This window comes from Antechinus flavipes, chromosome 4 (genome assembly GCF_016432865.1).
Source record: "Antechinus flavipes isolate AdamAnt ecotype Samford, QLD, Australia chromosome 4, AdamAnt_v2, whole genome shotgun sequence".
Taxonomy (NCBI): domain Eukaryota; kingdom Metazoa; phylum Chordata; class Mammalia; order Dasyuromorphia; family Dasyuridae; genus Antechinus; species Antechinus flavipes.
In genome coordinates, this window is record NC_067401.1 from 10,501,438 (window position 1) to 10,514,733 (window position 13,296).

At 61.8% G+C, this 13,296-nt stretch overlaps 1 protein-coding gene across 1 annotated transcript; it reads right to left on the minus strand.

Annotated features, from left to right (window-relative positions):
* Positions 1–354: 354 nt before the first annotated feature.
* On the minus strand, positions 355–12,615 carry ECEL1 (endothelin converting enzyme like 1). The gene is made up of 17 exons (XM_051995225.1): positions 11,762–12,615; positions 9,855–9,923; positions 9,569–9,679; positions 8,735–8,827; positions 7,655–7,779; positions 6,345–6,567; positions 5,437–5,535; positions 5,096–5,170; positions 4,762–4,865; positions 3,580–3,638; positions 3,317–3,368; positions 2,792–2,859; positions 2,434–2,558; positions 2,008–2,073; positions 1,726–1,821; positions 1,259–1,335; positions 355–646 (listed from the first exon to the last, which is right to left on the minus strand). The coding sequence occupies exons 1-17, from the start codon at positions 12,548–12,550 to the stop codon at positions 547–549; spliced, it is 2,331 nt and encodes a 776-aa protein (XP_051851185.1). The 5' UTR covers positions 12,551–12,615; the 3' UTR covers positions 355–546.
* Between the last annotated feature and the right edge of the window lie 681 nt (positions 12,616–13,296).

Sequence of the window (13,296 nt, forward strand, 5' to 3'; positions counted from 1 at the left end):
GCAGGGGTCTCCCCAGCCCTCCCTCCCCGCCGTGCGCACACACAGACACTCCCACCCCCACCCCGCCCCCACCGCCCCCACATCCTGCCGGAGCAGAAGTGCCGAGTTAAGACGCTTGCTAGTCACGCAGCTTTATTGACCGGATTTAGCAGCAAGAACATGGCGACACCGACTTTATATGTACAAGCTCCGCCCTGCGGCGCCCCCAGCCCCTCCCCACCCTCTCTGCCCACCCCGCAGCCGGGCCCCGGGACCCCCCGCCGCGCTGAGCCCCGCCCCCTAGAAATGGCTTCTCCCTTTCTGTCTGGGGGGCAGGCAACGAGACCCCCCATCCCCCCTCCCCCTAGCCCCGTTTGGCCCTCTCCCGTCCAGCACGTGGACGCCCCCGCCCTGGGAGCTAATCCACCTGGAGGCCCCCAGCCCGACCACAGCCCGAGGCCCCGCGGAGCCCTTCCTCGCCCCGGGGAGAGGACGTCGCCCTCCGGAGCGGGTCGGGAGCTTGCTCGGGACGCGGGCGGCGGCGGGGCGGGGGCGGGCGCTCCAGCCTCACCACACGGAGCACTTATGAGCCGGGTTCATGGGCGAGTTCTTGGGGCAGTGGAAGGCCCGGCCAAACTCCTCGAACTGGGACACGCTGCCCAGCACCCTGCAGGGGGCACAGAGTCAGAATGCGGTCGGGAACTGGGTTCGAACCCTGCCCACCCGGCGGTGATCCGGCTGGACCCGTCCCAAGGCTGCTTTTTCCGGGCTTCCCTGCCCGGTTAGCCTCAGTTTTCCTGATCTGCAAAATGGGGTTGATAATAATCCCTACCTCAGAGGCATAAACTAATCAGCGTAAATCGCTTAGCAAACCTTTAAATGGTGCAGAAAGTTAGGGATTGTGGGACAGGGCCTGGAGGGCACTTTGCCCGGGGAGCTGCACTGCCTCCCCCCAGGCGGAGGGGCCTTCTCGGAAATGCAGGGAGAGCCCTCGGGATGCCGAGACCCTGCTCCCAGGATCCCGCAGCCCGGAGGTATCCGAGCCGGCTGGAACCCCAGGCAGGGCTGGCCGGCCCCTCCCCCCCCAGGCTCCTCAGGACTAGAACAGTAGCTCACAGATCAGAGGATGCTAAGGTTTCCTGCGGTCAAGGGGTCTCGTCGGGGTCCCCAGTGAGATCTGCCTCCAGATGGGCAGATCCCAAGCAGAGCGCTGGCTGTGGTCGTCCCCCCTCCCAGAATCCTCCCTGCCTCTGGGGGTGAGACCAGAAGGCGGCTGTACCTGTAGTGCTCCGGGGCGTGCTTGTCCGTCAGCACCTGAAGGTAGATGGACTGGGAGCGCCTCTTGATGCACCAGTTCTGGGCCAAAATGGAGGGGAAAGGACCCCAGAGACCATCAATGGTCCAACCCTCCCGTTTTATAGTCAAGTGACTTATCCAAGATCACACAGGGAAGTCTCCGAAACAAGACAGAAAGCCCTGAGTTCAAATCCTACCTCAGACATTTACTAACGGGATGACCTTAGACTGCCTCAGTTTTCTCATCTGTAAAAGGGGATGATAACCCTGACTCTCGGCTTGTGAGGATGAACTAAGTTGATATTTGTAAAGCGCTTAGCCCGGTGCCTGGCACACAGCAGGTGCTCTATAAATGCTTATCCCCCCTTTCCTACACAGAAGCCCCAGGTGGGGCAGCTCTGTGAGCGAGAGACGTGGGTAGGAGGGAGACCCAGGGGCCCCAGCTCGTACCTGGGCAAAGGCAATAAAGAAAAGCTGGTCGTGGGTGTACTTGAGGCGGTAGAGAGGATGCTCTGGGCCGTGCTCCCGCACCCACTTCTGATAAGCCTGGGAGGGACACGGAGTTCTCATTGAGCGGGGGACGCGGCCCCTTCCTCTCTCCCCAGGGACCGATCTGGTGGGGGAGGGGGTGACCCGAAGGCTCGGGAAGGACAAAGGTCGTGTTGGTTCCGGGACCCTCCTCCCCGTCGGGCCCCGTGAGAGAAGGCGGGGGAGGAGACGGGCGGCACTCACATAGTAGGCGAGCTTCAGGCCCCCCATGTCCGCGATGTTCTCCCCCAGCGTGTGCTTCCCGCTGACCTGTGGAGCAGTTGTTCTGATGAACGCTCCTCCCTTCCGCAGCCTCAGTGGGGCCGGGGCGAGCCCCTGAGCAATAGGTCCTGGGACCCTAACCCTGGGGCTGGAGGCTGGAGGGGTCTTACAGAGAGGAAGCTGAGGCTCCCAGAGAGGCATTTATAGGAAGGGATTTGAATCCGGGCCCTTGGGCTCCTTTCCCCCTCCCACGCTGCCCCCGAGTCCTGCTCTTCAGGGCCCTTGAAGGCCCGGGATTTTCTCGCACTGGGAGTTGGGGACGCTCCTCCTCGGAGCCGCTGCCCACGGGATGGAGCCCCAGCGAGCCCAGGGCCGGGCCGCAGTCAGGGGCGAGGGGGGGGCACCTACCCGCTGGTTGTAGACCGTGAAGTTGTCATAGAGGCTGACGATGCACTCGGCCTTGCGGAGGAACTGGCTGTAGGAGGCCTCGGTCCACCAGTGCATCAGGTTCCCCGAGCGGTCGTACTGTCCCCCTGCAGGCGACCCTGCCCTGAGCCCTGGGACCCGGCTCCCACCCTTGTCCCGCCCCGCCCTGAGCTTTCAGCCGGGAGATTGGGTCACGGGAGGGGCCTGGGGACGGGGTCCTCCCACACCCAACCCGGGCCAGCGGGAGCAGGGAGGAGAGTCCCAGCGCGGGAGGGGGATCAGAGAAAACGGGCATCCGAGGCAGCCAGAAGGAACCGTGGGAAGCCGGAGCGTCATTTACCCCAGTCATCGTAACCGTGGGTCAGCTCGTGCCCGATGATCGTGCCGATGCCCCCGTAGTTCAGAGACCTGCGGGCCCGGAGAGCGCCGGGTCAGGCCTCGGGGTGGCTCCCTGCCCGTCTCCCCCAAACCCACCCCAACAACCAGGTCCCAGTGCCTCGAGGCTCAAGTCTGCTTCTCCTTGGCTTGCTCCGGCTGACACTGTTTATCTTTGCCATCCACGACAGGTGTCGCCTCGGGGACACTGGGGGCGCGGTGGGTAGAGCCCCAGCCCTGAAGCCAGGGAGACCCGAGTTCAAATTCGACCTCAGACATTTAACTGTGATCCTGGGCAAGTCACTTAACCCCAACTGCCTCGGGGGGACAAGTGTCACCTCGAATAAATTTCAACCTGTCTGGGTCTCCCTCCCTCCAGGAGCCCCCGAGCTGCGGATCCCCCAGCGCCCGAGGCGGGCTGGAGCTGGGCCTGCCCATGCACAAGGCCCTGCGAGGAGGGCGGGTGAGGGGGACAGGCCCGAGTACTCACTGTGGGAAGTCGGGATCATAGAGCGTGGGCTGCAAGATGCCGGCTGGGAACACTGCGGAGAGAAGCCCCCGCTCAGGACGGCCCCAGCTGCCGCCTCCAGAGGGATCTCCCCGAACCCCAGGCGGGATTTAGTGAGCGAGCGGGACCTCCAGCTCCGCCCTCCCCCGGGCCCTGCTCCCGCTCGGGGCCCCCATCCTCGCCGTCTCCGGGCCGTGGCCGTCTCTGACCCGCAGAACTCCCCAGAGACCTGAGCCCTCACTCACCCATCTGGTTCTTGTTGGGCAGGTAGTAGGCATTCAGAGCCTGGGGGGGGAGCAGCCACCTGCAAGAAGAGGGGCCTTCCTAAGGTCGTTGAGCCGCAGCTGCCAGGCTGTGCCCTGCGTTCGAGACCTGCCCCGGCCCGCTCTGCTTCCCTCCCCACCCCCACACTCTGAGACTGCTTCAGACATGGAGGAGCCGTCCCCTGCAGCACCACGCGAGCCACGGCCTTCAGGACCGGGCAAATGGCATCCTGGGGCCTTAGCTGGGGGGAGGGGTCTCTAGGATTCCTTGTCCCAGAAGCCTCCTCCGGACACATCCCACTGATCTTCCTTGTGAATGCCCCTCCCCTCCCCCAGACGACCACCTGCATCTTCTGAAGCCCTCGTGCCCCCTGCCTCACTTTCCCTGGGTTTGCATCCATCTCGTTACTCTCATGAGCCCTTTGGTCCAAGTGCCCGGAGGATGCCCACATTTGCCTATAATCTGATGCAGTCAAAGTGAATTGATGTTCCCAAGAAAAGAGCTGAGGGCTTTAGTGGACCTTGAGCTAGAGATCAGCCAATGGCATTGCCACGGAGCTGGCAAAATGCACACGGGGGTGGGCTTAAGAGCAGCTTCGCTCCGGAGACAGAGGGACAATCGTCGGCTGCCTCCTGTCTTCGGACGACATCTCGAGGGTAACAATCAGTTCTGGACGGTTCAGGACAGTGGAGGCAAACAGGAGGAGGAGGGGTTCGAAAAGTCCCTCATATAAGGCAGGAACCGGGAGGGCGAACTTTGAGGGGAGAAGAGGCCACAGGGAACTGGCTGTTCTACCCTTGGAGGGCAGACCCGAGAGCGAAGCAGCAGAACCGGCTCGGCTCAGTCCCACAGGGCAGGACCAGGAACAGTGGGGGAGTTATGGAGACTGTGCGTCAGTGGAGACTCCCCTGATAAGAAGGTCTCAAGGGGTGGAGTCTCTAGGGACCCCCCCCACCGGAGGTCTCCCCGCAGAATGCGGACGGCCCAGCCCGCCACGCTCAGTGTTTCGGAGCAGAGACGGCTGCCGAGTTACGGCCCCTGCTCAGAGATGAGACCTCGCAGTCCCCAGCTCTGGCCTCGTCTGGTTTCCCAGAATCCCCAGCCTAAGTGCTACCTCTGGTTCCCAACCCGGCCGAGCCCAGCTCACTGCCGGGGGTACCCACGCGGACTTATCCACCTCCTGCCGGATCTTCTTGACAGATAACTGGATACTGAACCGGATGCTGTTCAAGATGTTCTTAAAGTAAGTCTTCTCGTGGACCTCAAACTGCAGAAGGAAGAGGGGAAGATTTAGAGGAAGAGGAGGAAAGAGAGCGGGGAAGAGAGAGAGAGGAGGGAGAAAAGCAGGAGGAAAGAAGAGGAGGAAGAAGAGCAGGGGAAGGAAAAGGAGGAAGAGCAGGGGAGAGGAGGAAGAGGAAGGACTTCCCTCTGGTCTCCCACCACCCAGGGAGCCAGAGGACAAGTGCAGCCGGCAGAGGGAGGGCAGAGGGGCTGTACCTCATACTCCTTGTCTATCGCTTCAGGCTTGAGCAGGAAGTCAGGGTAGCCGACCATCACCATCATGTACTGCAGCTGGGGACAAAAGGTTTCTGGAGGACACGAGCACGACGTGCCGAAAGGGCCAAGGGAGGCGGGGGACGAGGCCTGGAGCTCAGGGGGCGGTGGCTGCCGGGCCGCCCCAGCTGAGAAGCGTCATCCTCGCACCAGAAAGGCAGCGGGAGAAGGGAGGCATCCCGCTCCCTGTACGGAAAGGGGCTCCAGGCTGAGACGGTCGGGGACGGGGGCAGCAGCCTCGGCCTCCGGCCTCCTCCACAAACCCACCCCCTGGGGCGTGGTACCTTGGCTCTGGCAGCCGCCTTGGTTTCCTTGTCCATCCAGTCTAGCTCGTCCAGCCGTTGGCCCAGAATGTGTTTGATATCCTCCACCAGCTGCTGCACCTGGGAAGTTGGGGCGGTGGGCAGGAGTCAGCCCCGCACTGGCTCAGGGTCCGTGGGTTGGAGTCAGGGCAGATTTAGGAGGAGGGTCCCCATCCCTGGACCTCAACGCCCCAGACAGCGCCTTCTGTCTGTTCCAGCAGCGCCCCCCCAGTGAACCCTGTCATTGCCACCCCTAAGTGGCCCCTGCTCTTCCCCCAACATCCTTCCTCTAACCTTTGACCCTCAATGTCCACATCTATAAAACAGAAGTCAGATTTCAAGCTAGGAGGGGCTTTTGAGACCATCCAGGATCTTATAAATCAGGAGCCGGAAGGAACCCTGGAGGCCGTGTATCCCAATGATTCAGGGAGGTGACTGGGCCGGGGTCCCACAAACAGCCAGCCTCTGAGATTAGCCCTTGGACCTCTTGACTTGAACCCTTTGATTTCATCGCTTTTGAGGCTCCCGAAGGTCAGGGAGGTTCTGAATGTGGGGCAGAGCTCGCCATTTTAGTGTCATGTCCATTCAAGTAGAATTTATTAAGGGCACAAGGTGCTGAGAGTACAACGGAGGCCGCCCCCAAGGAGCTCACCATTTACTAACCAGATCTTCCCAAGGGTTTGTGGTAGAAGGGCAGAGCTGGCGCCGCCCTGTGGTGGCAGACTGGGCTCTGAGAGGCTGGCTGGTGTGTTCTAGAGGGTCATTATCATGCCTTGGACCCTAACCCCTGACAGCTGGCATCCCAGAGGGGGAGGGACCCTAGGAGGAGACTGGCAGAATTCGAACCCGGATCTCCAGAGACTCTCCTCCCCCCTCCCGCACTGGCTAACCTTGGCTTTGCTCGCGGCAGAGAAGTGCTCGTGTACGAAGAGGGCCCCCAGCGCCATGCCGAAGTGCCGGTTGGCCTGGCCCAGGCAGACCCTGGCCAGCTCCTGAGGCTTGTCACTGCCCTCCATCTCCCGGGACAGGTCGTGCAGGGCCGAGCGGAAGGGCTGGGACAGGTGCTCGCTCAGCACCACCACCACCCGCCACACCAGGTAGTTGTGGAGGATCCTGGGAGGGGAGAGGGGGCAGCTGAGGAAGCCGGGGGGCTCTGGGCTCAGCCCCAGGCGGCAGGACCTGGACAGGGCCCCGGCCTCCCTCAGCACAGCAGAGCAGAGGGGCAGGAGCCTCCCTGATTTGCAGCACTCCCAGCTTGTCAAAGGTCCTTCCACACAAGTCATTCCCTTTAACCTTCACATCCACAAAAAGACTTTGGGGGGATCTCCTCAGTTTTCATTGACTGGGGTAAATAAACCCTCCCCATGCATGCGGGAGCTTTCTAGAACTACAAGCACTGCTTTAGAGAGCGGGGGCCACTGGGAAGTGGAGACAGTTTCAGGGTCACACAGTCAGCCTAGGTCAGAGGCAAGGTCTGCTCTTCCTGATGTCAAAGGCAGCCCTTGATCACACACCAAAGCCTCTCACAAGTGGTGATAATGAGGAGGAGGAGGAGGAGGGGGAGGAGGAGGAGAACGAGAAGGAGGGGGAGGTGGAAGGGAAGGAGGAGGAGGAGGGAAGAAGAGGAGGAAGAGCAGCATCATTGAGATTTATAGAGCAGTTCAAGGTTTCCAGAGGGTTGCTTTGGCTCCTTTGGGCTCACAACAGCCCTTCAAAAGCAGCTAACACTCCTCTCTTTATACATATGAGGAAAAAAGCCACAGAGAGGGGAGGGATTTGCCCAGGGTCTCACAATTAGCGAGGCAAGGTTGGGGTCAGATGCACAGGGTGCTCTGGGTAGCCTGAAGCTATGGAGACTGGGATGAATCCCAGGTCAGCAGCCCATGAGGAAAACAAGGCATTTGTTCCAGTTGGAAATAAGGTCTCACGGTAACTGGCCACTTGTCCCCGGTTCCCCAGGTCACCCCATGCTCGTGCTGCCATCAAGGTGCTTCCTGGAGCGGGGACAGGGCGTCCCCAGGCACTTCCTCTGGGCAGAGCTGGCAGGTAGAAACCCCGTCCCTGCTGCAGGGAGCCCTGGCAGACGTTTCCGGCCCTGTGGGAAGTGTGCCCTGGGCAGGGAGAGTCAGCCTTGGTTCCCTGGGGTCACCGGGGGCCGTCGTGCGCCATGAGCTGCCGGGGCCGGCGGGGGGACAGGTACCTGCGGGGTGTGGAGCGGATGAGCTGGGACACTTGCTGCATGTACTCTGTGGCCAGAAGCACCACCTCTTCATCTTCCGAGAAGTTCTCCTGGAAGATCTGGTCCAGCAGCCACTTCCATCGGAGCTGCAGGGGGCGGCAAGGGCAGGAGGGAATAACCCAGGGGCAAAAGCTACAGGGCACTTCCTTCCCGGGAACCTAAAGAGCCAGAGCTGTGAGCGGTGGGGTCCCATTTCACAGCTGGGCCAAACCGTCCCTGGGTCACTGGGCGCTGAGTGTCTGTGTCGGCGCTGCTGTCCAGCCGGAGAAGTGCTGAATATGGAGCCCGTCCCCATGTCTCGCTATCCGAGCGACTCTGGGCTACTCGACTCACCCTCTGCACTTAAATTGTTTCCTCAACTATAAAGGGAGGGGGCTGCACCTGGCTGTGCTTGTGAGCTCTCATAGATCTAGACCTAGCTGTGTTTCAGTCGTCGTCATCATCATATTTACAGAGAGCCCAGATGTGCCGAGCACAGGGCTAAGCACTTTACAGATCTCTCATTGATCCCCACAACTACCCTGGGAGCTAGGAGCTAGCGTGATCCCCATTTTACAGAGGAGAAAGTTGAGGCAAATAGGGCTAAGTGACTTCCAGGATCGCCCAGGTGGGAAGTGAATGAGGCTAGATTTGAACTCAGCTCTTACTGACTCCAGACTCCCGGTAGCACACCTAGTTTCCTCATGTATAACATGAAGGACTTGCCAACCTCTTACATCTGTGATCTGATGAACCCAAGCCATTGGTCGGTAAAGATAAAGAATGCTTTATAGGAACTTTCCCAGGTCCCAGCTCCTCAACCATGTCACCCACCAAGTGTCTCTGTCCCTTTCTGTCTCTGTCTCTCTCTCTCTCTCTGTCTCTCTCTTTCTCTGTCTCTCTCTCTCTCTGTGTCTCTCTGTCACACACACACACACACACACACACACACACACACACACATTTACACTTTTCCCTTGTCCTCTGGGAAAGAGCAGACCCCCCGAGCTCTCCTCCAGCTCTCCTCAGGCTCCAACCTTTCCCATAGGGGGCCCTACTCACATGAGGGGTGATCTGTTGAAGCTGTCCCAGGGTCACCTTGTTGTACATGGAGCTGATATCCCGGCGCAGGTCATCATACTCAGACACAGTTATCTGATGGGGAAATCAGGGCCATCTTTGGATCTGCACCCATGACCCCCCCTCCTGTGGAGGACGCCTGATGTCCCACAACCCACTTTCATGGCCATATAACTTGCTTTATCACAGTGATCAAAGGAAAAGGGATGTTCTCCACCCTTCCCTTGCAGAGACGAGGCCTGTGCGTGAGAACCAGGCAGGATTATCCCCGCGGGTGATGTCAGTGACTTTCCTCTCCTCTTGAGAATTTTTTGAATAGGAATAACATACTGGGCCAGAGCGGGGGAGGGATATTCAGAGATTAAGGCCATGTCAGACAACAGATCAATATCTCCACGTGTATCTGTTGTCCCTCCCATCTGAAGGTGAGCTCCGAGAGCCGAGGGCTGCTTGATTTCGGTCCTTATGTTTCCACAATGGCCCCGAACATCTTGGGTCATTAATCAATGCTCCTCGACTGGACAAATAATGGGAAATTTGAAAAGCGACCCTACAATCCGGTCATTAGTCTACCGGGGATCTTCTGCCGGAACCTCTCCGGAAGGAGGTGGGGGCTTCGTGGCCCCAGGTTCGAGTCAGCTGTGAGAGCGATTGGCCAGTTCCATATCTTCCCACCCATTTGGGATTCCAAGGGACTCAAAGCTCCAGCCCCAAAGCACAAAGGCAAGGGGTAAGCATGAGGGAAGTGTCTGAAGCCCATGCTGGGAGTTCGGGGTGCAGCGCTGTGAGGAAGAAGGGGTGCTGGGGGACACTCACGTTGGCCAGCCTCTGCTCCAGCTGCAGAATCTCCAGGGCCTTCTGCTCCACTGCTTCGGCCCCTAGCAGGCTCAGCAGCCGCTCCATGAACACCCGGTAGGCAGCCAGGATCTGGGGGCCCCCCACATAGGCGGATCAGCTCAGCCTTTGTGGGAAATGACCGAGCTGCCAGCAAAGGCACCCCTACCCCCACGGTACTGTCCCTGGCCTAGGAGCCTGTTTCTGGGACTCATTCCCCTTCTGCCCTTTCTGTGCTGCAGTTGTCCTGCACCTCCCCCTTCCTCACCTTCTCACTCTCTTCATCCTGGGCCAAGTAGAGAGTTCTCTCAGGTAGCGTCAGCCCATCCTGGTCAATCTGGGAGAACCGAGAGGACAGGACACATCTCAGCAGGGCAGGGCCGAGAGGCCAGGATGTCAGTCTGGCCTCTGCCCTTACCCTTTCTCCTCCACCCCCCGGAGTGCTGGCTCTGCAGGCGGAGGCCCTGGCTTCACATCTGACACATAGGAGACCTTAAAGGTTATCTGGTCTCATCTCCTTCATCTTAAAGAGTCGTCACCTGGGGAGACGACAGGATTCACCCCAGATCTCATGGCTGCGAAGAGCGAGGACGTGAAGTCCTCCAACTCTAAGGCCCTTTGCTCCCCACTGGGTTTTTCATCTACAAAATGAAGAGTTTGAAGCCTCTGCCCTCTAAGGCTATTTCCAGCTTCAAACCCTGTCCCTTCTAGGCCTCACTTTCTAAATCTGTTAACCCCGGAGAGAAGGGTTTGTTTTTGTTTTTTGAAGGGGGATCTCAGATGTGGGGGAAAAGAACCGAAAAGATCGTCCCAATGATTCTGCTGCTAACACATGTGCCTAATGTGTGTCTGTAGTTGCTCCTTGCAGTAGGGGAACATTGGCTGGGGCCTCCCCGGCCAAACATCCCAGAATTCGTGGAGGAAGCCGGCCACCCTCTCTGGGCCTCAGTTTCCTCATCTGTAAAACGAGTGGCTCAGTAAGCCATCTCCCAAGTCCCTTGCGGCTGCCAGGCTGGGATTTCCGGGCTGCTCACTGCCGGAATGCAGGGGACACACCCGGCAGGGGGGCAGGAGGCCCACACTTAGAGCGCCTGCTGCTGGAGGCCAGTGCCCTCCCCCGCACCTCCCCCCCCCCTACACACAGCTGACGGCTCCGGAGCGGCCGCCCCCGCTCTGAATTCCCTCCCTCCCTGCAGCCCGCCCGCTTGTGGCCTGGGAAATTGCGGGCTCCCCGCTGCTCCGCTAAACACCGCAATTACTCCAGGGGAAATTACCTCCTCACCTCCCGCTTTCTTCCTTCCCCTCGCTCCCGTCCCCCGCTCCCCCCGTTCTCCGCTCACTCCCTCCTTCCCCTCTCCCTCCCCTCTCGTCTCGGCACTGAGGGCTATCACGAGGAACGGCCCACCGTGGTCCAGCTCGGGTCCCCTAAGCACACTGCCGGCTCCTCCCCGCCCCCACGCTCCCTGCTTGGCCCCTTGCTGTCTCCGGGGGCATCTGGACCCGAGCATCCACCCGGACGCTCCCTCTGGGTACGAATCCGCCTTTGACTCTGTGCTCTTGACTAAACCACTTATCATCTCTGAGCCTCAATTTCCCCAACTAGGAAAAGGGGATAAATCACGCTGGCCTGGACGCTTAGAAGGCAGTCAGCATGTAAGTAGGGGCGGGTGACCTTCAGTCTTCGTCTCATGGGCGCCCTCTTCTAAGAGGAGCCTAAATCTGGAATTGTAAGGCCCTTAAGGGTCCTGTAATCGAAGCCCCTCGCTCTGTAGAGGAGGAAGCGGAGGCTCCCGCGCGTGGGATGCCCAAGTGGCTGAGGGACGCGGACTCCGGAACCCGAGGCGGCCCCGCCGGACGTAAGCGGAGGGAACAGGGTGGGAGCGAGCTAGCGGCCAGCGTTTTACAGGCGGGGAAACCGAGAGCCAGGTGGCAGACGTGACCCATCCAGGGTGCCCCAGTGGCTTGGAGGGATTCCACTAGCGGCTAGGACGGGGGTCCTCAGCCCCTGCCCCTCGAAGCAAGCAGAAGGAAGCGGGCCGGCGGCGTGCGTGGGCGTGGGGGTGCGCGCGTGGGCGCGCGCGCGTGTTTGGAGCCCCAGCCCAGCCCGCGGCGCGGTGACCCGAGGGCCCCCGGCCCCCTCGCCTCGGCAGCCACGCCGCGCCCGCGGCCACTCACGCGGATGACGTAGCGCGAGGAGTTCTTGTCGTCCAGGCTGACGGTGAGCGAGAAGAGCGCGGCGGCGCTGTAGACGCCCTGCGCCTTGTACAGCAGCCGGTTGAGGTCCCAGCGCTGGGCCCCGGCGCCGCGCAGGTCCCAGCCCCCGCAGTCCTCGATCACCTCCAGCATGGGCCGGGGGCCCAGCCGCTCGATCTCGGCCATGTCGAGGCACGAGCGGAAGAAGGCGCGCACCTTGCGCTGGGCCGAGCCCCCGGGCCCGCCGCTGGGCCGGGCCAGCAGCCGCCGCAGGCGCTCTTCGTTCTGCTCGCCGATGGCGGCGATCGTGCCGTAGGTGAGCTTGTCCTCGGGGATGGCGTGGCGCCGCAGCCAGCCGCCGCACGCGAACGAGTAGAAGTCCTGGCAGGGGTCGATGCTGACGTCCAGGTTGGCGGCCAGGAAGCGCGCCGCGCGGGCAAAGGCCTTGCGCTCCGGGCAGCCCTCGGGGCACGCGGCGCCCGCGCCCCCGCCGCCGGGGCCGGGCCCCAGGTACTTGAGGACCAGCATGGCCCCGAGGATGGCGCAGAGGCCGGCGGCGAACACCAGCCCCGACAGCAGGCACACCTCGCGCCGGTTCCAGCGGCTCAAGCCGGCCCCGGAGGCGCCGCGGCCCGAGCCGGTGGTGGCCCGCGGCAAGGGGAAGCCGTGCGGCAGGGAGCTTCCCCCGGAGCTGCCGGGGCCGCACTTGCTCACGTATTTGACCTCCTGGAACTCGTCGTAGTGCGCGGTCAGCGAGTAAGTGGGCTCCATGGCGCCGGCCGCCCTCCCCGGGCCGCGCCTTCCCTGACCCCGGCGCCGGCTACACGAGATGCCGCGGCTCCGTCCCCGACGCCGCCGCCGCCGCCGCCGCCGGCTGCCTCCTCATGGTCCGGGCTGCAGCCTGCGGGAAGAAGGGAAGGGGAGAGGAGAGTCCGGGCTCGGGGGGCGATCCGCCTGCCGAGATGCCGGCGTGGCCTCCGCTCGGGGCTCAGCCGGGGGCTTCCCTCCCTGCCTCGGACGGAGCCCGAGGAACTTGGAGGCAGGGGCCAAGTGCGCCCCCGCTGCCCAGGATGAGGCCTCCGAACCGCTCCCCTCCCCCGGCTCCGTCCTTCCTTCGGGCTCCCCAGCCCCGGCTCCCCTCTCTCCCTCGGGAATAAAGGATGGCAAGTGAATGGCAGGGTTGGAAGCAGAAAGAGGAGGAGAGAGAAGGAGGGGGTCAAGGAAAAGCTGTAGAAGGAGATCCAAGAGGCCAGATGGAAGGGGAAGAACGGGGAGCCAGGCGCCCGGCTTTGCTCCCGCTCCCTAACGGAGGTGCTGCGCAGGCACTGGGCGGGCCCCGTGCCTCAGTGGTGGGATAATGTTTTTTTCCCAAACAGGTTGTACCGGGCAGCCCGCGGCCAGGGCCGGCCCGAGAGAGGAACGAGGGAAGGGAGCGGAGAGCCGGAGGAAGGAGGGACTCCGAAGCCAGCTCCTCTCCGACTGCCTCCCCACACTCAGCCCGGTCCCCCCGAAAGCGC

Bases quoted from the DNA above. Each gene is read 5' to 3' on its own strand.
- ECEL1 (XM_051995225.1), bottom strand. From the start codon at position 12,550: ATGGAGCCCACTTACTCGCTGACCGCGCACTACGACGAGTTCCAGGAG. The intron at 8,828-9,568 runs GTGAGTGTCCCC...TTTCCCCATCAG, and splicing joins TGGAGCAGAGGCTGGCCAAC to ATAACTGTGTCTGAGTATGA. The intron at 3,369-3,579 runs GTGAGTGAGGGC...TTCTCTCCGCAG, and splicing joins GCCCAACAAGAACCAGATGG to TGTTCCCAGCCGGCATCTTG.